At 63.3% G+C, this 23,388-nt stretch overlaps 1 protein-coding gene across 4 annotated transcripts in view; it reads left to right on the top strand.

Annotated features, from left to right (window-relative positions):
- Positions 1 to 22,583, top strand: part of PDE2A (phosphodiesterase 2A) — a 54,873-nt gene extending 32,290 nt beyond the window's left edge. For all 4 annotated transcript variants that reach the window (XM_062196662.1, XM_062196665.1, XM_062196664.1 and 1 more), the window contains 27 exons: positions 4,971 to 5,080; positions 5,903 to 5,958; positions 10,349 to 10,408; positions 10,962 to 11,133; positions 11,355 to 11,407; positions 11,595 to 11,669; positions 11,769 to 11,810; positions 12,181 to 12,249; positions 12,463 to 12,593; positions 14,104 to 14,215; positions 14,751 to 14,790; positions 14,897 to 14,960; positions 15,325 to 15,397; positions 15,495 to 15,672; positions 15,902 to 16,014; positions 16,673 to 16,750; positions 17,525 to 17,647; positions 18,021 to 18,091; positions 18,368 to 18,490; positions 18,711 to 18,798; positions 19,018 to 19,065; positions 19,766 to 19,840; positions 19,933 to 20,032; positions 20,218 to 20,330; positions 20,709 to 20,747; positions 20,835 to 20,941; positions 21,244 to 22,583. In XM_062196662.1, the coding sequence (XP_062052646.1) occupies positions 4,971 to 5,080; positions 5,903 to 5,958; positions 10,349 to 10,408; positions 10,962 to 11,133; positions 11,355 to 11,407; positions 11,595 to 11,669; positions 11,769 to 11,810; positions 12,181 to 12,249; positions 12,463 to 12,593; positions 14,104 to 14,215; positions 14,751 to 14,790; positions 14,897 to 14,960; positions 15,325 to 15,397; positions 15,495 to 15,672; positions 15,902 to 16,014; positions 16,673 to 16,750; positions 17,525 to 17,647; positions 18,021 to 18,091; positions 18,368 to 18,490; positions 18,711 to 18,798; positions 19,018 to 19,065; positions 19,766 to 19,840; positions 19,933 to 20,032; positions 20,218 to 20,330; positions 20,709 to 20,747; positions 20,835 to 20,941; positions 21,244 to 21,454 (2,524 nt within the window). In that variant the 3' untranslated portion in view covers positions 21,455 to 22,583. The remainder of the gene's footprint in view (positions 1 to 4,970; positions 5,081 to 5,902; positions 5,959 to 10,348; positions 10,409 to 10,961; positions 11,134 to 11,354; positions 11,408 to 11,594; positions 11,670 to 11,768; positions 11,811 to 12,180; positions 12,250 to 12,462; positions 12,594 to 14,103; positions 14,216 to 14,750; positions 14,791 to 14,896; positions 14,961 to 15,324; positions 15,398 to 15,494; positions 15,673 to 15,901; positions 16,015 to 16,672; positions 16,751 to 17,524; positions 17,648 to 18,020; positions 18,092 to 18,367; positions 18,491 to 18,710; positions 18,799 to 19,017; positions 19,066 to 19,765; positions 19,841 to 19,932; positions 20,033 to 20,217; positions 20,331 to 20,708; positions 20,748 to 20,834; positions 20,942 to 21,243) is intronic.
- Positions 22,584 to 23,388: the final 805 nt, after the last annotated feature.

The raw sequence follows: 23,388 nt of genomic DNA, 5'->3' as shown, positions 1-23,388 counted from the left end.
CTCAGGTGCTCCCAGCACCACTGGGGCTCGAGACGGAGGCGTTGGAAGAGACAAGGGCTGGCAGGGCAGACAGACAGGCCCCATCCCTGCCTGCTGTGTCCCTCCCTGAGGTCCCCTCTGCCCAGGGCCCGGCACACAGCCAGCGCTCAGGGACTGCTAGCTGTGCCCTCTCCCCAGGCCTGACCGTGAGTCAATGGAGAACAAGGCTCCCTTCTGGCCTCAGTCTTTATTCTGTGAAACAGGGGATTGGTACAGGTTTCTTCCGATGGTGACCCCTGGGGCTCTGGCCCTGTGCTGTCCGCAGGCTGAACTGGAGCCAGAGGCTCTGGCAGTGCCCGGGCAGGGTGGGGGTGGGGTGCTCCTCCAGGAGAGCCTGGACGCTGGCAGGGCTCGCAAACAGCAGCAGGTGCAATGTGGCGTCTGGGTCATAAAGGCAGATAAGGCCCAGGGGGAAGGAGGGGTATGGGCTGAGGGTGGGTGGAGAGGGGTGTGGGTGGCAGGGAGGAGTGCCCCCGGCCCTGCCCCTTGCCACCCCGCAGCCCTCACACGCCATTCCATCGCCTGGGATCTGCCTCCCCTGCCTTCTGGTGCCTGCTTGGGCATTTGTTTGCTCCCTGCAAAGTCCTTGCCTGCTGCACGTCCTTCCCGGCCAGCTGCACGTGACTTAGCTGTCAGGGTGAGCCTCGCCCTCTTTGGGAAGCCTGCCCCCACTCGCCTGCCCATGCAGAGAGGCAGTGTTCAGACGGGGGTCTGGCCCACAGTGGCCTCCCCCACAGATGGATCTGTCCATGAGAAAAGCCTGGGCAGGGCTTGTGTTGTGGCACAGGGACACCCACATCCCATACAGGCACAGGTTCGAGTCCCGGATGCTCCACTTCTGATCCTGCTTCCTGCTAATGCACCTGGGAAAGCAGCGGAAGATGGCCCGAGTGCTGGGGCCCCTGCACCCATGTGGGAGACCTGGATGGAGTTCCAGGCTCCTGGCTTCAGCAGCCTGGTCCAGCCTGGGCCATTGAGGCCATTTGGGAAGTGTGCCAACAGAGAGAAGATTCTCTCTCTCTCTTCCTCTCTCTGTAATTCTGCCTTTCAAATAAATAAAAATAAATCTTAAAAAAAATATTAAGAAGAAGAGCCAGGACAAGTGGCTGTGGTAACAGCCTGTGCAGCCTCTCTGGGCCTCCACCCACCGGTCTGTGAAAAGATAGGGTTGGGCACCCCAATGTCCAGCTCCCTGGGACAGGGGAGGAATGAATCCTGGAAGGTTGCCTGGCCGGGGCCTCTCTGCCCTCAGTGGGTCCCCCAGGTCCAACTGCCAGCGAATTCCAGTCCCCGGCCCTTCCGCTTTCCTCTTGTGCCGTGTCCCCTGCCATGGGAGGGCTTGGATGTCCCACTGCTGGGGACAGAGAAACCCCAGCCTTTCCATTGCCCCCGAGGTGGTGGTCTCCCTCCACTGCCAGGCCCCAGGCACCCCGGCCCCTCTTCCTCGGAGCTGACCTGGCTCCGTCCACTGCAAGATCTGCCGTCCCTCCTGTTTGTCACTGACCTCCTGGGGAACTGGCTCCCCCCGTCTCTGCGGTCTCAGTCTGGGGGACGTGACCCCAGGTCTTGGCTTACGTCCTGATTTGTTTCTGAGAGGTGAAGGCCAGAGAGTGAGGGGCTCTGTGAGGGGTGCTCCGTGAGGGGGAGGGTTCAGTGAGGGGGGGCTCAGTGAGGGGGGCTTCATGAGAGGGGGGGCTCCTTGAGAGGGGTTCAATGAGGGGGGGCTCAGTGAGTGGTGGGGCCCGGTGAGGGACTCAGGGGTTCAGTGAGGGGCTCCGTGAGGGGGGCTCAGTGAGGGGCTCCGTGAGGGGGGCTCAGTGAGGGGCTCCGTGAGTGGAGGGGGCTGAAGCAGCGCATGGGGCGCTCAGTAAGGGTTAGCACATAGTGGAGGGCTGGGACTCCGTGGGGGCAGTGCCCAGTGGGGGGCTCTTGGGGGTGGGGCTGACTGAGGGTTCAGGGGCCCCACCAAAGCAGAGGGCCAGAGGGGGCTGCAGGGCTGCGGGGGGCGGGGCCTGGGTGCCTAGCTCGTTCTAGGCCGTTGGCCCTGCCAACTAAGAGCCTTTCCCCGCTATTTTTTCCATTAAGCAAATAGTTGTTAAAGGGACGGAACTGTCATAAAACCCACACCCGTTCCTCTCCCCACACTGAGCCCATCTGTCCTTATCTTCGGTGGGGTGGACGGTGACCACCCAGGCACCCAGGGTTGAGTCTGTAGCCTGGACAGCTGGCCTGGGGCTTGGGGTGCCCCCAGCCCCAGCAGGGGCCTGGAGGGAGGGCGTGCGAAGGGCTCTGAGCTGGGAGCAGCAGCAGAGCGCCTGGGCCCATGGCGGGTGTGCGTGCAGGCTGGGGGATCTGGAGGCTGGGAAGGGGCAGGGGAGCGGACCTGCCTGGGGCTGGGGGAGGTGCCCCTGGCTGGCAGGTGGGCCAGGGCCAGGGCAGTGCAGGTTCCAAAAGCTCCAGGGTAGGGCGTGCAGAATCCAGACTTCGGGAGCTCCAGTTGCTTGAGGGTGGGGTTGGGGTGGGGACCTGGGCCCCAAGGTTGATTGGTCCCAGCCCAGCCTCTCCCCTCCTGTCCAGGGCCATTAAGATGATGGGCCCCTCACTGAAGCCGGATTTCCGGTGTCAGATTCTCTCTCTAGTGAGACTGCGTGCCTTGCCACTTGCAGGGCGCATCTGAAGTCAAACCTGACCACCACCTTCCCCTGCTCACCTCCCTCCCAGGGCTCTCACTGTGCTTAGGGTGAAGCCCAGTGGCTCAGGGTCCCGGCGACCTGCCAGTGGCCAGACGCACGGTCTTCTCTCCTCTGAGCCTTTGCACAGGCAGTTCCCTCTGCCTGCACATCCTTTCCTCTCCGCCTCAATAACCTGGGCAATGTCCTTAGGGCTCATCTCGGGCATCTCCTTCTCTGGGAAGCCCTCCCTGACTGCCTGGTAAGGCTGGGACCTTTGTCAGAGCGCTCCTGTCTTGACTCAGGGAGGGTCCGTGCGGGTTTCCCTGGGACACTGGGCCCCTCAAGGCAGGCACTTGTCCGACTTCTCATCTCAGCTCTCAGTAGTGAACCCGATCCAGAGTGGTGCTGTAGTAGGAAAGACCTCGTTTCGAGTTCTCCCTGAAGGTGCTTGGTTTAGAAAATGTGTTCTTGCTCTGCAGTGGAGGCTGGATTTCAGAGACCCAGGCAGGAGGCTGGAGGCCTGGGGAGGACTGCTGCTGGGGTCAGGGGAGGGGTGTCACCATTTGGGCTGGGCAGCGGCTTGAGAAGAGAGAGCAGGTAACACTGTGAGAGATGGGGGTGGGGTGGGGAGGGCATGGGAGGCTCCAGGACGGTTTTAGACCAGCTCGAAGGGACCTGGTGCATGGCCGTGCTGTTTTGGGGGTAGGGGGTGGAGATGGTCAAGTCTGGATACCTTTGGGGTACCTTGGGGTCATCCAGGGGTGGCCTCCTGGTGGCCTCTGGCTATCTGGCTACCGAGCTCTCAAGTGAGCTCGGAGAGTCACAAGGCCATGAGCACTGGGTGGGGGTCTCGTGCAGGAGAAAGGCTGAGGCCAGCATGCTTCATCGGGGTCCTAGCCCCAGAGGCCTGGGCAGCCCCACCGGGCCCAGGGGTGGGAAGGTGCAGTCAGGTAGATGGGATGAGGCTGTGGGGCTCACTGGTCAGGGACGTGGGGACCAGCGCCACCTAGTGGTCTCCTGATTACCCGATTGTCCAAGGTCAAGCGGCTGGGTGGGTTCCCTGCCTCCAGGGAGCCCCAGCCTGCATCAGTCTTATCACCTGCTTCCTTCCCACCGTGATTGGCAGCTGGTGCAGCCCGTAGCTGGGCTCAAGAGTCTGGGTACAAGGGCTGAAGATGAGAGACACTGCTGGTTCTCGTAGCTTCGGGGCTGGTCGAAGGGGACGGGAGGTAAAGGGTCTGGCTCCGAATGCTGCTCTTTGGTCCTGGATTTCTCCCGTGGCTGGGACCTGATGCCGCGACTTGCAGGCCACCCTCCCTTTCCTCATTTGACTTTTGCCGGTAACTCCTGGTGATCCTGCCAGGCACGCCCCAGAACCCCAGCCCTACACGCTCCTTTCCTGTCCGAGCCAGGCAGTTCCCATAAACACAGTGAAGTGGAGGGAGCCCGGGAGACGGAGAACACAGGACAGTGAATCACCAGGGAGTGACATCTGGTGAAAAAAATCAAGTACTTTATGAAGCAGGAAGAACCAGAGACCCAGGAGAAGGATGGCCCGTGGCGGGGGGCGGGGGGGGGGGGGCAGAGGAAAACTTGGTCTTTTGCCACCAGCCTGGCCCCTGCTCAGCACTGGACCCCACAGGGAGGGTGTTAGCATAGTGGCTAGACCTACCTTGGTGCTAACAGCCTGCGTTCAAACCCTGGCTATGCCGCTTGGCAGCTGTGTGAGCGTGGGTGCTGACGATACTATGGAACCTGAGCCCAGCCCCATAAGGAGCCAGGACCGTGCAAGGCTCTTAGGAAATGCTTGGCGAGCTGCGGTTACCATGACGACCTGTGGCGGTCCCCCTCCAGGCTCAGCACCCACAGCCACTCTGCAGTTGGGTCCTAGGATGGCGAGGGTTAGGGCTCCCCACTCCCCCGGGAGGCTCAGAGATGTGAGGACACTTGCCCGAAACCAAACAGCAGCAGCAGGACTCGACCCAGGCAGCCTGGCTCTGGGTTTGGCCGTCACTTTGCTCTCACCCTTGCCTGGGGATCTGTGCGGGGCCCCGGCCTGTGCCTCTCGCCTGGCAAGAGGCACCCGAGGCCAGACTGAAGCTGCCCACCTTGCCACACGGAAGTCGCCGTCCTCACTGCTTTCATCTCACGGGTCGGGATCCTCACGCAGGTGCAGAGCCCAGGCTGCCTTGCGCCCCCAGGCTAGGGCCTGCGTCTCTGATCCAGAGGCTGAGTGGTGGGGTCTCGTCCTCGTTTCAGAGAGGCTGTGGTCTCCCAGAAGCGGCTGAGCTGCAATGGGCTGGGGTCCTCTGACCTGCCAGGGAAGCCCTTGGCCAGGCTGGTGGCGCCGCTGGCTCCTGACACCCAAGGTAAGGGCTGGGAGCGGGGCAGGGGCAGGGGAGGCCATGCCCCCACTCCCCACGTCATGTCTGTCTTCCACCCATCTTCATAGCAGGCCTCCCCTTTTCTCTGCCCCGTGTCTCTGGCAAGCCCGTCCATCTAACGCCGTCTCTCTCGTGCCACTGACCGCTCTGTGCCTTGTGTCCTGACTGTCAAATGGAGACTACAGGACGTGCCATGAAGGGGCATTGCGAGGTGCACGAGCGAGGAGGCTTGTTAATGGCCTGGCACGTGCGAGGGCTCAGCGGCCGATGGTGTGGCTCTGACGTGCTTGTGCCTACTGCTGGACAGGGGCTGTGGCTGCCACGCCCTCTCTGTCACCGTCTCTCTGTCCCCTGCTCTCCATGCCCCTGCCCGCCATGTCTCTCTCTGCCTCGTGTCTCAGTCTCTCTAGGTCTCTGTCCTCTGTCTCGATGTGGAAAATGCACCAGACTGGGAGTCAGGAGACCTGACTTGCTGTGTGATCTTGGGCAAGTCACTTCCCGTCCTGGGCCTCAGTTCCCCGTCTGGAGACTAGGGGTGCTCGGCCTCGCCTGCCTCCCTCCCTCCCAGGGTTGCCGGGAGGCTCACAGGGAAGCGGTCGAGCGAGAGGGCTCCGCCCTGTGCAGGGGTCTTTCCTGTGGCTGTTTGTGTTGTGGCCTCAGAACCCTTCTCCAGGGTCTCTGGGTCTCCCTGTGTCTCTGTCCCGGCCTCTCTCTGTCTGCGTCTTTGTCTCCCTCCCTGGGGCTGGGTCCCTGGTGTCTCCGAGCCTCGGGGCTCAGCAGGACGCCCTCACTGGCCTCTCCCCGTAGTGCTGGTCCTACCGCTGCTGGACAAGGAGGCCGGGGCTGTGGCAGCCGTCATCTTGGTAAGAGCCTGCTGGGGCGTGGGGCGGGAGCAGGGGAGATGGCCTGCCTCTGGGGTGGGTGCGTGGGTGGAGGGGAGGGAAAGGGGCGTCTCCCACTTCCACCCCTGGCTGGCTGCTGGGATGGGCAGGCCAAAGCCGCTGGCCCAGTCAGCAGGCTTCTGAGTGATGCTGAAGCCCATTGGAGCTGGAAAAGCCCAGCCCTGACCTTGGATCCTTGGGGTCCTCCCAGGTATGCTGGGGGCAGCGTCCAAGAAGGCAGGAACAGAGTGAGGGGGGATGGGCCTGAGTGCCACTGAGGTGTGCAAACCCAGCAGGGGGCTTGGAGGCATCGCATCCCAGCACATCCAGCACCGAGGCTGGCAGTATGAGGAACTGGGGGGCCTTCCTGGAGCCCGAGGATCATAGGGGTGGCCTCCATAGGGAGTTGGGGGTACATGGTCAGGAAGATCTGGGCCAGGGCTCCCCCAGGCTCCTGCTGCACTTGCCATGGGGACTCAGGAGCTGGGGAGCCTTGGGGGGCAGGTTCTGCGGTTCCGCTGCCTCTTGTGCACCGAGGTGGGAGTTCTGAATCCTTGTGCCCTCCTACGAGTGGAGAGTAGGGCCCCAGAGCTCCCTCACTGCCTCTGTCAAGGAGCCCGTACCCCCATGGGGGGCAGGCTTGGGGACAGAGACGGATGGGCCCTGGTGTGCCAGCAACTCCCGCCGAGCTCATTAAAACGGAATGAAAGGTCTCCCGGGCACCTGGCCTTTCCCAGCTGCTGGTGGGGAGGGCGCTCGGCTTGGTCTCCTCGCCCTGTCTGCCTGACGGAGGGAGCCGAGGCCCCTGCTTGGTTTCTCCCCACCCCCAGCTTCTGTTCCTGCAGGGAACGGATCTGCCGTGGGCACACAGGTCTCAGTGGGCCACCACCCCCTCCATGTTATCTGCTGCTCGGGACCAGGGCTCTGCGTACTGTGCATGGGGCAGGGGGAGGCAGTGGCTCAGTTGCCCGCCTCCTTCTCTGTTGACAGAAAGGGGTCTGGGGCTGCCAGGCCCCTGGGAAGCCCTTCCTATGGGCTGGCAGGGGTAGAGCTCCCACGAGACAAGACACTGGAAGGTTGTTCCTCTGTGGGTAGGGCCACTTGTTCACCTGGGCTCAGGTGGGGCCGGGAGTCCAGGCTCCAGCCTTCCCCTGGGGGAGGAAAGGCCAGTGCGTGTGTGGGCCTGTGCCTGTGTGTTGTGTGAATGTATTTCCTGTGTGTGCACATATGTGCACGTGTGTATACATGTGCATGTGAGAGTGTGCATGTGTGTGCATGTGTGTGTGCATGTGAGTGTGTTTTGGGGAAGGGAGGTGGGGTCAGATCACTACACCAACGCGCCCAGCAGCACCTGCTCTGGGCCTACCCCAGGCTGGGTGCTGGGAAAACACTTCCGCTTCTGGGGCCTCTCAGACCAGGGAAGGCAGTCCTTGGGCCATCGCAGGCCCAGTGACATCAGTGCTGCCAGCAAGTGCTCTGGTGGCAGAGGCAGGAACAGCACAGGGCACCCCAGAGTGGCGACAGCGTTGTGGGGGGCTTTGGGGCGAGGGCCGGGCAACCACTAGAGGAGAGGGGGAGGGGAGCAAAGGCGGGGAGGGGAGTGTGTGATGCCGGAAGAGCATGCCGAGGGGGGTCACGCTGTCGCCAAGGTGCTGCCAGAAGTTCCCAGAGGAGCTCTGGGAAGGGTCTGAATTCTTCCCCTCCTCTTGCGTCAAGCCTGCCCCTTGGCACCCACAGAGAAACTCCTCGGCCAGGGAGCCCTCTCCCCCGGCACGTGCATCTCCCTGACACTCCCTGGGCCTGTGTGACACATCCGCCAGAGGTGGCACAGGCACCCCAGTCCTCCCCGCTGCCATCGGGTCCGGGGGCAGAGCGGGCAGAGGGCAGCGGAAGCGCCACCAGGCGGGGCTCTAGGAGGGCCGTCACCAGCTCCTTGTTCAACGAGCACCAGTCCCTTTGCTGCGCCTCTGCTCTAGGACCCAGTGGTCACACATCCTTGCTTCCGCCCACCCACCCAAGCCCCAGCCATCATCTGAAAACCTGCTTCTCCATGCCCACGAGGTGCCAGCTACCGCGTGCTAGGTGCTGGCAGCATAGAAGCGACCAAGACAGACCAGCCAGGCCCCGTTTTCACAGACCACACTGTTGGGAGGGTGGTCAACAGGGGAGCAAACAATGGCAAGTGCCATCCAGGCAGCCAGGGAGCCTGTGAGGGGGAGTACAGGGCAGTGAGCTGAGCGCCATCCATGGAGCACGTTGTCCAGGTGCGGGGCTGGTGGCCGAGTGCTGGGCCTTTGCAGCTCCAGGCGCCTTGATTGCAGCTCCTTTGTTGGAAAGGCTTCGGCTCTGCTCTTTAATTCTGTGATAATAAGTCCCTTTGAGGAGTGGGCGGCCCTTGGTCCCTGGCATTTGACGCTTGACTGGTGCCCACTCTTCCTCCAGCTGTGCCAGCCACCGCTCCTTGCATCAGGATGGGCTATGCGTGCCATTAGCCATTGAGGCTGGGGCAGTGACACCCCGCTGGACTCTTAACCCTCTCAACAGCCCCAGTGCCCAGGGCTCAGTGCTTCCCACCGGGCCCCAGACGCCCGTCCTGATTAGCAGGAGCGTGGGTGAGCAAAAAGCCGTGTGTGCGGGTGTGGGAGGGGCTGTGTGTCTGCGGTGGGGCCGTGTATGAACTCGAGTTTCCTGAGCTTTGCCTCTAGACGTGCGAGCCAGTGGATGTGTGTGTGTGGCCTCCATGCGCGAGTGAGGTGTGTGTGCACGGGTGGGAGGTGGTGGTGGCTGAGGCTCTCCATGCGTGTGTGTGCGTGACTGTGCACGAGCTGGGGGGTGTGCCAAGACAGCCCAGAGTGTGTGCTGGGGAGAGAGGACCCCATGGTTCCCTCCACTCCTTTAGCCTTTGCAAGCTCCCAGCTCTGGACCTGGGACACAGCTGTTTTGGCAGCCCAGGAGCTTGGTGTCCCCACAACCCTAGAGGGGTCCCAACCGTCCCTTTTCCTAAGGGACCCCAATGTGTGGCAGTCACAGATGGAGCCCTGCCCTGGGCTTAAGCTTCCACAGCCTCTTTGGCAGCCCAGGTCTCTTCCTATGTCCACTCCTGCTCCCTCCAGTTCACCCTGCACCCCGCAGACTATAGGTGTTAGATGCTAAAGTCTGCCATGGCTCCCCAGTACTCTCCGGCTACCGTCCAATTTCTTGGTGCAGCACTCAAGGCCCTCCCTCTGTGGCATCGTGGGCACCAGCCCAGCCTGGTTCTCCGCCCGCCCCCAACACCCAGCAGCACAGCTCCTGCCTGCCAGGCCCCTCCCTCGCCATACTTCGGAGCCAATTCTGGAAGCCTCCCAGATGGCCTCCTCCTCCGAGCCCCCACGAGCTGCCTGCCCAGTCTGCCCTCTCCTCCTTCCTCAGGTGTGGGGTCCCACGCTCCCCGAGCCACGCCCCCAACTCGTTCCACCCCAGTGAGACCTCAGGCTTCCTTCTCCATCTGCTCTAGTTGCTGCTGAGCCAGAGGGAACACCAGGGAGGGGATCCCGGCGCTGGCATGGTGGGGAGCCCTGCAGCCCTGTGCGTGGCGAGCGGCCCTGAGCAGGCCTGCCCGGGAAGCTGGTGCCATACGCACGCGCGAGCTTTGCTGGCCAGGCCTGTGTGGGCCCTCGGCTGCCATTCCTCCCTCAATCACCAAGCAGTGGGGGAGGGAACTTCACAGAGCCCTGGCGACAGCTCAGGGAATCCGGAGAGCGACAGGTTGATGGGGGTGGGGCGGAGTAGCAAGAGTGGAGCTATGGGCAGAGTGAGGCAGGAGTCAACTCTGCCACTTCCTGCTCTGTGACCTTGGGCTAGTCACTCAGCCTTTCTGGGCCTCGGCCCATGTGCAAGGTGGAAGCCGGCAACTCACAGGGGTGAGGAAGGCAAAGCACTCAGCAGATCCAGCTGCTGCCTCCCCACGGCCTTGCACAGGCTGTTGGACTTCTTTTATTCCAGACTTGGGGCAGTTCAGACCTTTACTCAGAAAGGGAGCAGCTAGGAGGCCGAGGCTCTCACCACTGACTCTGTAATCAGGGCCCAGCGGGCTGGGAGATGGAGGGAAGTCCAAGGCGCCCCCCCCACCCCCTGCCATGACACACCTGGACCGTGCTGTTGACAGGACAGTGAATGAAAGGCAGAAAAAGGAGTTTCACTTGGTGGGATCAGTCCTAGAAGGCTTCCTGCAGGAGGGGGCTTTTTCTAGGAGCCACTTTCATGGTCAGAAGGATGGGCTTGTCATTGGGACCCACACGGTAGGGTGTGTATGTGCTGGCAGGGTCCCTGTACACGGGGTCGCGGGGCCAGGCGCTGGGAGAGGGCACAGTAGCTTCTCCCGTCCCTCCAGGTGCACTGTGGCCAGCTGAGTGACAGCGAGGAGTGGAGCCTGCAGGCAGTGGAGAAGCATGTGAGTGGGGGAGGGCCGTGGGAGGCCGGGGGCTGCTGAAGCCGCTGGCAGCAGCCAGGGTGGGACGGTGACCTGGTCAGGGAGTGGACAGACCTGGGCCCCAGTGCCGGCTACACGGCCTCTGAGCTGTGACCTCCAGAGAGTGACTAAACCCGGCTGAGCCTCAATTTCACATCTGAAACAGGGTGACAACGGCACCCAGCCGCCTGGGGTAGCGGAGAGGGAAGACGGCCCAAACCTTGCAGACAGGTTGGAAGAACTAATGCTACCGAGCCTTGTTCTATGATTTTGTGACTTTAGCAAGGACTACCACTCCCTGTGGGGAAACAGAGAAATCAGATCGGGGCCTGTCTTGGAAGATTCCGGGAGCTAGGGTGGAGGCAGAGCTGGGGCTTAGCTGTTCAGGGCCGAGAGATGCCGCAGCGCAGCGGGAGCCGGCAGGAGGGAGGAGCGCCCAGGGCTGTGTTCAGGACCAGGACTGGGCGATGGACACGCGGCTGCGAGAACGGCCAGGGTGGGGCAAGTGATGCAAGGCCCTCCTGGCCCCCCCCAGACCCTGGTGGCTCTGCGGAGGATGCGGGCCCTGCAGCAGCGCGGGCTCGGCCAGGCCCCCGGAACCGGAGCCGGAGCCGGAGCGGTCCAGAACACCCCGGTGGAGGCGGCAGAAGACCAGCAGGGCGGGGCAGCCTACACCGACCACGACCGGAAGATCCTGCACCTGTGCGGTGAGGGCCCTGCCGCGGCGGACCCACCCGAGGGGGTGGGGCGAGGTTGAGCCTGGGGGAGGGGCCAGCGGGTGGGCGGAGCTTGAGCGTGTTCTCTGCCCCGCTGAGACCCCGGGAGGCTAGGCCGGAGCCCTGGAGGAAGCGCGCGTGGATGGCGCTACGGGGACCGGGCCTCCCGGCCGGCCGGGGGAACACCTTCTGACTCGCGCTCCGTCTTGCAGGGGAGCTCTACGATCCGGACGCCGCTTCCCTGCAGCTCAAAGTCCTTCAATACGTGAGTCCCCGGCCCTCCCGCCCGCCTCCCTGCCGTTTCTGCAGGGGCCGGCGGGCAGCTTCCCCACGGGCCGCCCGTCCCCTTCTCCTCCTCCTCCCCATGAAGAGCCTCCGAGAGGCGAGGGGAGAGTGGAGGTGACCCCAGAGCCGCGACAGCCCCTCACCCTGGCCCTCCCTCCCCCCCGTAGCTGCAGCAGGAGACCCAGGCAGCTCACTGCTGCCTCCTGCTGGTGTCGGAGGACAACCTCCAGCTCTCCTGCAAGGTGAGGGCCCCGGTCCACTGAGGGGTGGGCCGGAGACCAGGGTGTCGGAGGGAAAAGCCTTGCCTTGCCTTTAACCGGCCCGGCCCCTCCGTCCCTCAGGTCATCGGTGATAAAGTGCTGGGGGAAGAAATCAGCTTCCCGGTGAGTCCTGCAATGGCTGTGGTTGGAGTGGGCAGGGGCTTTAAGGCCGGCTGGGCACTCCAGGGGTCTGCCCTGGACGGGATCCTCTGGACTCTCTTGGAATCTGATGGAATTATCTGGATCTTGGGTTCCAAGGGGTCCCAGCCGCTCGTGCTCAGTCTGGGTTAGGAGAACTCTCTTACCGCAGGAGGAGGGAGTGCCTCTGAGATCAGTGAGGGTCCTGGGAGCCCTTTCTTCTCTCGCCGCTCACCCCACCCGCCCTTTGGACTAACTGCAGAGTTGCTTGGGACTTGCAGACTTGGCGTGAGAATGGGTTGGGCTGAGACCCCCGGACACTGGGGCCCTGACTCAGCCTCTGCTCGCTCCTCAGTTGACGACAGGCCGCCTGGGCCAGGTGGTGCAAGACAAGAAGTCCATCCAGCTGGAGGACCTCCCCTCTGTAAGCCATGGCTCCGGGACAGGGCACACTCTGCTGCCCAGCCCCCAGAGCCAGGGAGTCTGGGACAGGGCAGCCTAGGGATGGGGAAGGGACTTCTACCACCTCATCCCCATGCTGAGTCCTCTGAGCTGCCTGGTGTAGAATGGGGGGTGGGGGTATGGGGGTGCATGCCCCGCCCCCGCCTTCTCTGCCCTGACTGCCTCCCCTCTGCAGGAGGATGTGCAGCAGCTGCAAAGCATGTTGGGCTGTGAGGTGCAGACCATGCTCTGTGTCCCTGTCATCAGCCGGGCCACTGACCAGGTGGTGGCCTTGGCCTGCACCTTCAACAAGCTGGGAGGAGCCTTGTAAGTCCCGGTGGAGTGAATGCGGGTCAGGAGCTGCTTGGCTGAGTCTGAGTGTGGGGAGAGGCTGGGGGGGAACCGGGTGTGAAGGCCTGGAGCTCCTGCAGCAGCGGGAGGAGACTGGAGAGGGGTCACAGGCCCAGGCCGAGACCCAGGAGCCCGGGAGCCATAGGTTTGAGCAGCAGGGGCTGTCGGCCTGTGGTGCTGCAGGCAGTCGGGTGGCCTGGGATAGTGAAGGCAGGGCCAGGCAGAGCCAGCTGAGGCAGGGACATTGTGGCATTTGGAAGTGGCAGGTGCTTGGTGGTGGGAATGGTAGACCGCTTGGTGAGCTTACACCGAACATGTCATGTGTGCGTTCCAGTGCGGGCTGTTTGGCCTTGGGAAGGCCTTTGGGGAGGGGAGTGCAGAGTGTGTTGGGGGGGAGTCCCATGGGGGGCTGAGACCTCTGGTGGCTGTCTCTGGGATGGCCCCTGACCTGGAGGAGAGGTTGTATCCTAGGAAACCCAGGTGGAGTCAGCTCTGTTAGGGAGGGTTGACGGCCGAGCACCTGTCGGAGCTCAGCAAAGCAGCCAGAAAGCAGGGGCTCCCGAGTCCCCTCGATGGGCGTGGGATGGCGCTGCTGGCAGGGCTGGGGTGGACTCAGTAAGACGCCTAGCAACTGCCTCCCTGTTTCCAGGCTTGGCCATGAGGTGGGGTGGCTCTGTCCTGGCCCTGCCTTCAAGGGCTGGAGTTCATTTTCAGGGCTAGCAGGAGGAAGGCCCAGAGAACGAGGCGCTGTGAAAGAGCCCAGGTTTCTCTGAGAAAGGCGAGGATCCGGGTGTGGTCCAGCTGAGAGACGCCCAAGGGGAGCCACGAGGGAAGGGGGCCAGGCCGAGCACCCGGTGCATAGACCTGGGGCATGGCTTCGGGGTCTAGACCTGAATGACTGAGCAGCAAGTGCGAATGGGGGGCTGCCTGGCAGGGAGGCAGCCAGAGAGGGAAATCTGGGGGCAGAGGCAGGCCCCCGGCTCCCCCCCCCCCCCGGTCTCCCCAGCCCCAAGCAGCTTTCTGGTGGCAGGTCAGTTGGTGGCCAGGCCGAATGACCTCAGCAGGACTGGGGGCCGAGCTTGTCAGGTGGGTGCTGGCTCCAGACCACTCCAGCCCTACTTTGAGATTTGTGCAGCCACCAGAGCAGACCCAGACAGGGACAGCAGAGCCGTGACAGGCAGGGCAGTGCCACAGCCCCTTCCTGAGGCTGGGGGGGGGGGGCGGGTGGATGGTACTAGCGGAAGAGCAGGCCACCCCGCTGTAGTCTGAGGAGGGCAGCTTTGAGAAGCAGCAGTCTAAGGAGGAAAACACATTTTGGCCTGAGAAGCCCTGGAGCTCTGAGCGGAAGCTTAGCAGCTAAGAGGGGGGAGTTAGAATCAGCTGGTGGGTATCCCAGTGGGCTCCCTGGAGGAATGGAAGTTAGGAGATGGAGAGAGAAGCCCACCTCTCCCTCTCTCCCCAGTGACCCCCCATGCCCCACCCGCAGGTTCACAGAGCAGGATGAGCAGGTGATCCAACACTGCTTCCACTACACGGGCACAGTGCTCACCAGCACCCTAGCCTTCCAGAAGGAGCAGAAGCTCAAGTGCGAGTGCCAGGTGAGCCACCTGCCCCGCGCCTCCCTCGGGGACCCGCTTGCCAGCTCTCAGCTCCACAAGGGAAAGGACCTTCTGGGCCCATCGAAGCCCTGCCCTATGGTAACCTGAAAGCCTCCCAGGAGGGAGGGCCATAGTTCCTGGGCCCCCAGCCACTGGCTACAGGCACTATGTCTTATCGCCCTCTAGTGTTAAGTATGAGCACTACAGCAAGGGCTGGGCGGCTGGAGCTGGTGGTGGACTTCCAAAAATTCATGGAAAATGGAATTGTTTATTGTGGTGCAAAACATAGAAATCCATACCAAGACTTTTCATAGTATGCATTTCCATGAACCTTTTGAATACCTCTATATGCTCACATTTTAATTTTTTGGCACCAAGACAGCCTTTTAATTCCATTTTCCATGAATTTTTGGAAGGACTCCTATCTGAGAGGTAGGAGATTCTGCCCCCCCCCCCCCCCCCGCTTAGTGGCCAGGTGATGTAATCAGACACTGCCATTTCCAGCCACCTGTAACCCTCACTTCTCCCCTTCTAGGCTCTTCTTCAAGTGGCTAAGAACCTCTTCACTCACCTGGGTGAGTGCTCCCTGCCCCTCCATGCCTGGTTGCAGGGGTGGGTGTGGGGCCGGCCTGGGCACTCCAGCCTGGTCTCACCACTGCCCCGTGCTTGTGCCTCCTGCAGACGACGTCTCTGTCCTGCTCCAGGAGATCATCACGGAGGCCAGGAACCTCAGCAATGCTGAGATGTGAGTGGATCCACGCAGGCGTGGGGTGAGGGGACCCCAGCCTCTGGCCTCATCACCTCCTTCCCCCCTGCCTTCTTGGGGGACCCTGCCACCTCGGGCGTGAGCCTTTCTTTCCTGCCGTCTCCCTGTGTGCACCACTCAGAGCAGAGCCAAAGCTGACTTTGCTTGCCCTGGGTGCCCGGTTCCGGACACGGGCCTGGCACGTAGTAGGGGATACCCACCTCAAATCGTTTGAATGGATGAGTGCGCGGTCGGTCAGCTCTGAGGACAGGGCTCCGATCCAGCCTCAGATCGGAAGTGGGAGGTGGCGGGAGGGGTTGTCGGCGCCCGGCCAACCCCCACCCCCACCTCCGCTTCTCCACAGCTGCTCAGTGTTCCTGCTGGATCAGAACGAGCTGGTGGCCAAGGTGTTCGACGGGGGCGTGGTGGATGACGAGGTGAGGGCGTGTGTCGCGCGGGCTGCGCGGGAGTCCGCAGAGGGCGCTGGGGAGCTGCGCCACCAACTTCCTCTCTGCTCCTCCCCGGCCCCGGCAGAGCTACGAGATCCGGATCCCGGCAGACCAGGGCATCGCGGGCCACGTGGCGACCACGGGCCAGATCCTGAACATCCCAGACGCCTATGCCCACCCGCTCTTCTACCGCGGCGTGGACGACAGCACCGGCTTCCGCACGCGCAACATCCTCTGCTTCCCCATCAAGAACGAGAACCAGGGTGCGGACTTGCGGCCAAGGGGTGGAGGGGCGGGGCCCTGGAGGAGTGGGGCAAGGCTGAGCGGGGCGTGGCCCCAGATGGGCGTGGCCCCGGTGGGGCGTGGTGGGGGGCTGGGCTGAGCGGGTCCAGGCTTAGCACATCCGAGCAACCCTTCCGCGCCGCCTGGGGCTGGAGGATGGTCCCTGCCAGACCCGTCCAGCGGTTGTTCGTTGCCCTGCCCCTTCCTCAGAGGTCATCGGTGTGGCTGAGCTGGTGAACAAGATCAATGGGCCTTGGTTCAGCAAGTTCGATGAGGACCTGGCCACGGCATTCTCCATCTACTGCGGCATCAGCATCGCGCATGTGAGGGGGGCTCAGGGGATGGCCGGGACCCTCTGTTCTGCCCTGTCCTGTGAGTCTGTTCCCCTGGGCTGGGACCTGGGGCGCTGCCGCTGGGGGCTGTGCTGCCTTCCGGGCCTGCTGGCCCTCTCTGGGCTCAGTTTCCCATCTGAAGAATGGGGGTGCTGTTTCCTGCCCTGTCCACTCAGTGTCCCAGGACCGTGGGGAACCCCAGCTGCAAAAGCAGCCTCCTTCTCCGAAAGCAGCCCCCACCGAAGCTCCTGGTCAGCTTCCTTTTGGAAAACGTCGGGTCTTTGTGTCCTGGCCTGCTGGCAGCTCTGGCCAGGGAATCCAGCCCAGGGTCCCTGCCCCCATCCCCTAGCCTCCGCTCCTCTTTCCCTGCCGTGGGCCTGAGGATCCACTGCTGAAGACTGGTCAGGTTCCGGAGGGCTGCAGAGAGCCGGAGCAAATGTTAAGAGGGCTGGGAAGGCGCAATGGGGAGTCCGGGCAACGAGGGAGGGTGGGAGGGGGCTGTACTCTGGGATGGAGCTTGGAGGGCCAGACTGGGGCCAGAACAAGGGACAGGAAGGGGGTTTCCATCGGCCCCCTCGTCCAGTCCTGGACATCGCTAAGGAGTCACAGCCAGCTTGCCTGAGCCCCACCTCCCTCTCTTTCCCCCCAGTCGCTCCTATACAAAAAAGTGAATGAAGCCCAGTACCGCAGCCACCTGGCCAACGAGATGATGATGTACCACATGAAGGTGAGGCTTGCCCTCCTTCCTGTCCTCCTCAGGGTCTCGGCCCCCACCCGCTCTCTGACTGTCCACACCGCCCCCCCCCCCCAGGATGAGGAGGTAAGCCAGGCAACACCTAGCAGCTGGCCCTCTGCCGCTCCACCCCCAGGCCAGGGAAGTTTGCCTCTGCCACATGTTCCCCGTGTCTGGGGTGCATGCCCCACCTGGCAGTTGCTGATGGCAGGGGAGCTTCCCTGGCCGCGGCCGTCCTGCTGCGCAGGCAGGCAGTCCTCACCGCTGATACTCAGTGCCATCCCCAGACCTGGGACAGATACGCTGCCCCGGGCCTTCCTTAGCCCAGAGTATGTGACGTCATGGGATGCTTCCTCTCAGCCGTGTGCAAAGAAAGGGTCCCAGCCCCCGTGGTTGGATCCAAGCTGCCATGGGAAGGATTGAGGGGAGAACCGGGACAATGCCTGCATGAAGCAACGCGAGAGTTAGAGGCTGCCATGCTTTGGGGATGTCACAGATAAAGGGTGGGCACAGGTGGGGAGGCACGGTAGGTGCCCTGCAGAGGGGTTGGGGATGTAGGGGGCATCTCCTGCCTGGTGGCTGCCCAGGGAGTAGGTGCGGTGCACTCTGGGTGAGGGACCTCTCCCCTGTGGTTGTGGGGGGCATCTCCTGCCCGGTGGCCGCCCAGGGAGTAGGTGTGGTGCACTCTGGGTGAGGGGCCCCTCCCCTGTGGGAATTGGAGTGAGGGGGAAGTGGCTGTCCTCTGAGGCCCTGGCCGGTCCCCTCCAGGTCTCCGACGACGAATACACCAAACTTCTCCACGACGGCATCCAGCCTGTGGCCTCCATTGACTCCAACTTCGCCAACTTCACCTACACCCCTCGCTCGCTGCCAGAAGACGACACTTCCATGGTGAGCCCGCCTCCCTCTGCCCAACCAGGGAGGCAGGGGCCAGGGGGCCAGGGGGCCAGGGGCTTGGGGTGGATGTCAGAGTCATCAAGGAAAGCCGGGGCACCAGGGTGGAGGGGGCCCTGGGGCCGTGGCGCCAGGGCCTGGCTGCACCATCACCAAGGGCGGGTCCAGGCACCTGACCTCAGGGTCTGTACCCTCTGTTTGTTAAAGGGATTTTTGTGAGCTGGGTTCCCAAGTTCTTAGTGCTTAGATCGCTTAGCTTTCTGCACCTCCATGGCTCTGGGAGTGCATGGTCTGAGGAATTTGGAGGTTAAGACTCATGAATGCATGGCTTCAGACAGGCCCCCTGTGACCTCCCTTCTGCCCACCGCAGGCCATCCTGAGCATGCTACAGGACATGAATTTCATCAACAACTACAAAATCGACTGCCCCACGCTGGCCCGGTGTGTGCCCCAGCCCCTGCCCCGCCCCGTCTCTGCCGCCCTCTGCCTTCTGCTCTCGCCTCCACCGTGTCTCACCGCTGGGGAGGGGTCCCTCTGATGCCGGCTAGGCCAGGCCTGGTCTTGTGGGGAGTGGGATGGGTCCGTGAACGAGAGGCAATTCCCAGCCCCGGAGATGGTGAAGAAAGAAGGGCAAGAAGTGGGGTGAGGCAGAGCCTGCAGGGCTTCCTGGAGGCGGGAGGCTGAGGCCCCCACCGTGCTGCGCTCTGCCGGCCACAGGTTCTGTTTGATGGTGAAGAAGGGCTACCGGGATCCCCCCTACCACAACTGGATGCACGCCTTTTCCGTCTCGCACTTCTGCTACCTGCTCTACAAGAACCTGGAGCTCACCAACTACCTCGAGTGAGTGCCTGCGGGCCTCGTACAGTCAGCCCAGGTCCCAGGCGGCACTTGCTGGTGCTCACACGGCCAGTGAGTGCTGGGCCTGATGTAGCCTGGGACTGCCGGACTCCAAACCAGGGCGCCTTGCCAGGAGGGGGAGCCAGGCGGCCCAGCTTCCTGGGCAGGGGGCTCCTGGCCCACCCCCGGCACTGGGGGCTGACCTCTTTCTCCACCCAACCAGGGACATCGAGATCTTTGCCTTGTTTATCTCCTGCATGTGTCATGACCTGGACCACAGAGGCACGAACAACTCCTTCCAGGTGGCCTCGGTGAGACCCTGTCCCGCTCAGTGGCGGGAAGGGGGGACGCTCCCCGGGGTGGGAGCAGAGGTGGGAGCCATGAGCCCAGGAGCCAGATTTAGAGACAGCGGGAGGTCCTCCCTCAGAGGAGAGGGGAGGGGCAGGAGGGAACAGCAGGGCTGAGCCCCTGTCAGAGGGTACCGGGCTCCGAACGTGGGGAGTGATGGGAGCTTCCTTGGGCTTTTCCAGAAATCTGTGCTGGCTGCACTCTACAGCTCCGAGGGCTCAGTCATGGAGGTACCAACCCCCACCCCCACCCCGGGTGGCCCCCTGCCCCCAAACTTGGGATGGGCTCCGTTCCCGAAACACTCAGCTCTGCCTTAGATGGTTTGGTTTGGGTCTGCCCACCCCACCTAGGGGGCTCCCTGGGGCAGGCGGGAGGTCTGAGACATCTCTGGGCCCCCTGCACTTGCCATGGAGTTGGGGGCCAGGTTTCCAAAGTCACCTGGCTTCACCCACAACCCCCTGCAAAGGCTGCTCCTGCTCACCATCCCCACCCCCACCCCCACCCCACCCCCGGAGACAAGGCACTGTATCCTGGGACGCCTGGTGGCAGCACTGGCTCTGCCCTCTGTCCCTCTGAGGCGTCTACTGCTCCTTCTCCAAGTGACAGCCCTTCAGGCCGGGAGACAGGGCCCTGCCCTCGCCTGTCACCGCCTTCCCTTGTTGGCAAATGAGCGTTTTCTGCATGAATTAGTGTCTAGGGCGCCAGGGACTATTTCACAGTTCCTCCTGCTGTCGACACCCTCGGAGCCTACCTCGGTGGGCCCCTCTGAGTGACAGCTGAGGAGTCTCAGGCTCGGAGCTGGCCAGGGCATGGAGGGACCTGGGCCCTCTCACTCCCCTTTCTAGCTGCTCTGCCGAGCCAGGGGGCTGGGGTCGGGGAGAGGGGAGCGCCTGTGCCCCAGCCGGGCCCCCAAAACTCCTGTCCCTGCAGAGGCACCACTTTGCCCAGGCCATCGCCATCCTCAACACCCACGGCTGCAACATCTTCGACCACTTCTCCCGGAAGGTGATGGGGCCAGGTGTGGGGATGCGGGGAGGGCACTGGGAGTGCACCCGGGGTGGGAGGAGGCCGTGACGCCCCTGCCCCACCCGCCACAGGACTATCAGCGCATGCTGGACCTGATGCGTGACATCATCTTGGCCACAGACCTGGCCCACCATCTCCGCATCTTCAAGGACCTGCAGAAGATGGCCGAAGGTGGCCGCTGCCAGCCCTGGCCTCAGGGCTGGGGAGGGACCCTGGGGGGGAGGGTTCGGGCCCATCCCCCTCCAGCATCCACCACCCACCCCTCTGGGAAGGGAGGCCACTCCGGGCCCCTGGGCTCCCATCTGGAGCGCTTGGTTTGCTGGGTCTCCTCCTTGACCCCCTGCTTCCCCCGACAGTGGGCTATGACCGAACCAACAAGCAGCACCACAGACTCCTCCTCTGCCTCCTGATGACCTCCTGCGACCTCTCTGACCAGACCAAGGGCTGGAAGACCACGAGGAAGATCGCCGTACGTGCCCCACCTCCCCGCCCTGCTCGGTGTGGCCCCCTGCAGCCTGGGTGCCCTTTCTGGGCTGCGCTCAGCTGGGCCGTGTTTTGGGGAGACAGAGACCTAGACAATCTCAGGGAGACAGGCAGAGAGACGCAGAGAGCCGTGCAGGCTTACGCGGGGCCACACAGCACATCCCTGGCTGCTGGCAGGTGGCCAGAGGCTGGCCACTGCTCCCTGTCTGGGACCATCGCGCTCCCAGGCTGGGGCTGATGAGAACAGGCCCTGAGGAAGGGGAGAGTCACTGGGCCTCCGTCAGCTCCCCTGGGAATGGGCTGCCGGAGGCACACGCGTGGGTGGCTTCTACCCACAGGCTGTGCTGACACTGTTGCCTTTCAGGAGCTGATCTACAAAGAATTCTTCTCCCAGGGAGACTTGGTACGTGTGGGGTAGCCTCAGGGTGACCAGGTTGGGCCTGGGTTTCTGATGGACACGAGGGGCAGGCCTGGTGACTTGTGTCCATAGGAGAAGGCCATGGGCAACAGGCCCATGGAGATGATGGACCGAGAGAAGGCCTACATCCCTGAGCTGCAGATCAGCTTCATGGAGCACATCGCAATGCCCATCTACAAGTGAGTGATGGCTCAGGCCAGCCTGGGGACTCTGCCTGAAGGGCTGGGGCTGGCTGGGCAGGGCCAGCTCTGGACGTCACGGCACCGGGCCACCACCTGCCCCTGGGCGCAGCCGCCTCCTGCTTTGCCCCTGCACGGGCCCTTGACTTCCCCCTCAGTGCCCAGTGGAATGAGATGCTCGTGCTTTCTGTGCGGGCAGTCCTGCGCCCCGCGTTCCTGGGCATGCTCTGTGCAGGCTGTGGCCCCAGTCCCTCCCCTGCCCACAGTCCCATCTCTGACCTCTGCCCTCCACCCCGCCCCAGGCTGCTGCAGGACCTGTTCCCCAAGGCAGCAGAGCTGTATGAGCGCGTGGCCTCGAACCGTGAGCACTGGACCAAGGTGTCCCACAAGTTCACCATCCGCGGCCTCCCCAGCAACAACTCGCTGGACTTCCTGGACGAGGAGTACGAGGTGCCTGGGCTGGACGGCACCAGGGCCCCCGTCAACGGCTGCTGTAGCCTTGACACCGAGTGATGCCCTCCAGGGCGCCCCTCTGCCTGGTTCTCGCCCCACAGCCCCTCACTGGCCTGGCCAGAGGCACCGGGAACCAGAGCCATGGTCCTGGGTTCCAGACTGGGACCTCACGTGTGACGCTGGGCGGGCCCTGGCCTCCCTGGGCCTCGCTTTCTCATCCGTAGAACGGAAGCAAGGCTTCCGTCCTTGCCAGGACTCCGCGATCCGTCCTGCGAGAGTGCAGGGCTGCCCTGGGAGCACCAGGCCCCTCTCTGGCCCCCCCGGGCAAGTCCTCCCCAGGCCACTTCCTCCAGGCAGCCTGGGTGGTTCTCTGTGTGCCCTTTTCCCATCACTCGATCTGTGCCCTTTCTCCCTGGGGGTCTCCAGGGTCCTCCAGGAAGGGGAAGGTGGGAAACAGAGGGTGGGGCTCGCTCTGCTGGAGGACTTGAGTTAGCCATGGGGCGGAGGTGCCCCCTGAGGGCCCCCACGAGACTTCTGATGGGGTTTGGGACCTGGGGGATACCGGGGCCCCAGGAGGAAGCTGCCAGAGGGGCAGCTCCGTGCTCTGGGGGCTCAGGAAGACAGCAGAGTGGGAGTGACATGGCAGAAGGGTCCCTCGCTGGTCAGCTATGCTGCCGCCGGCTGTGTGACCCTGGGCCAGTCCCTCCCCCTGTCTGGGTGACAGAAGAGGGTAAGACAGGCCATTCCCGAAGGTCCTTTTAGATCCAAGTGTCCACAACTCTGGGGTCCCAGCAGAAGCTGCGAGTGTCTCTGCCACCCGTGGGCACAGAGAGCCCACCCCTGAGTCCCTCAGTGGCCCCTGAGTGTCCCCCCCTTGGCCTGAGCCTCCCTGACTCCTGCAGCCAGAGAGGGGCCTGGCTCAGCCCTGGCAGGGTTTCCTTCCTCTTCAAGGCCATATCCGCCCGTGCCCGGGGGCTGGGGAGACCCCACAGGGCCGGGCGGCCTCCGTCAGCCGGGCCGCTGGCTTCTCTCTTCTCTGTTTTGTCCTGTGCGTGTCGTGGGGTGGGGGAGGGGCCACCTGCCTTACCTATTCTGAGTTGCCTTTAGAGATGCGTTTTTCTAGGACTCTGTGCAACTGTCGTATGTGGTCCCGTGGGCTGACCGCTTTGTACATGAGAATAAATCTATTTCTTTCTACCAGCCCTCCCCCACTGCGCTGTTTGGAGACTGTGCGTGCCGGGGAGGACAGAACCGGAAGAGGCCAATGCCCTTGGGAACTCCCTGGCCAAGGAAGTCCCTGGCCTGGTGCCCAGCCCTTTTTCTGAGGAATCATAGATCCCCCCAGGGGTACTCTCTGGGGCCACCGTGGGTGGGGTGGTGGCAGATGAGGTGGCCGGGGATGGAGCAGTGAGAGGACATGTTGACTAGCAGAGACTTTGGACTGGAGGTTGAAGCTGTCAGAGAGGCTGCCTGGAGGCGGTGGCCTAGAACTCGTCCTAGTGTGCTGGCCTGCCCTGTCGACACATGTCCACGCAGCCAGGGCCTGGGCCTGGGCCTCTGAACCTCTCCACCCCAGACGTACCTGGCTGGTGTCAGGAGTTAGTGTCCTGCCTTCCTGGCAGTGAGAATGTTTGCCTCTGTGCGGAGAGAGGGGAGCTTCCCCAGAAGGGGCAGGTGGGACAGCCCGACGGGCGAGGTCCCAGGCCCTGTGCCCACCTGCCTGCACCCCTCCTGCCTCCTCTCCCTGCGCACTTCTCTCTGGCCAGTACAGGTCGATAAGTGAAGGTGGGCACTGGGGTCTCCTTTCTTGTGGGGAAGGCAGGCAGAGAGGAGACGGACAGGGCCCTACAGCCCAGCAGTGTCCCTGGGATGCCAGTTGTGCCTCGCGCCTGCCTGTGCCCTGCCCACCAGCCTGCTGGGGCTTAGAGCTCACTTCTCCGGCTGCATGGTCTCAGGCCCCTGCCCTGCCGAGCCCTGCCTTGAGCACCCCCAAG

This window comes from Lepus europaeus, chromosome 7 (assembly GCF_033115175.1).
Source record: "Lepus europaeus isolate LE1 chromosome 7, mLepTim1.pri, whole genome shotgun sequence".
Taxonomy (NCBI): domain Eukaryota; kingdom Metazoa; phylum Chordata; class Mammalia; order Lagomorpha; family Leporidae; genus Lepus; species Lepus europaeus.
This window is presented reverse-complemented; position numbering and strand designations above follow the sequence as displayed.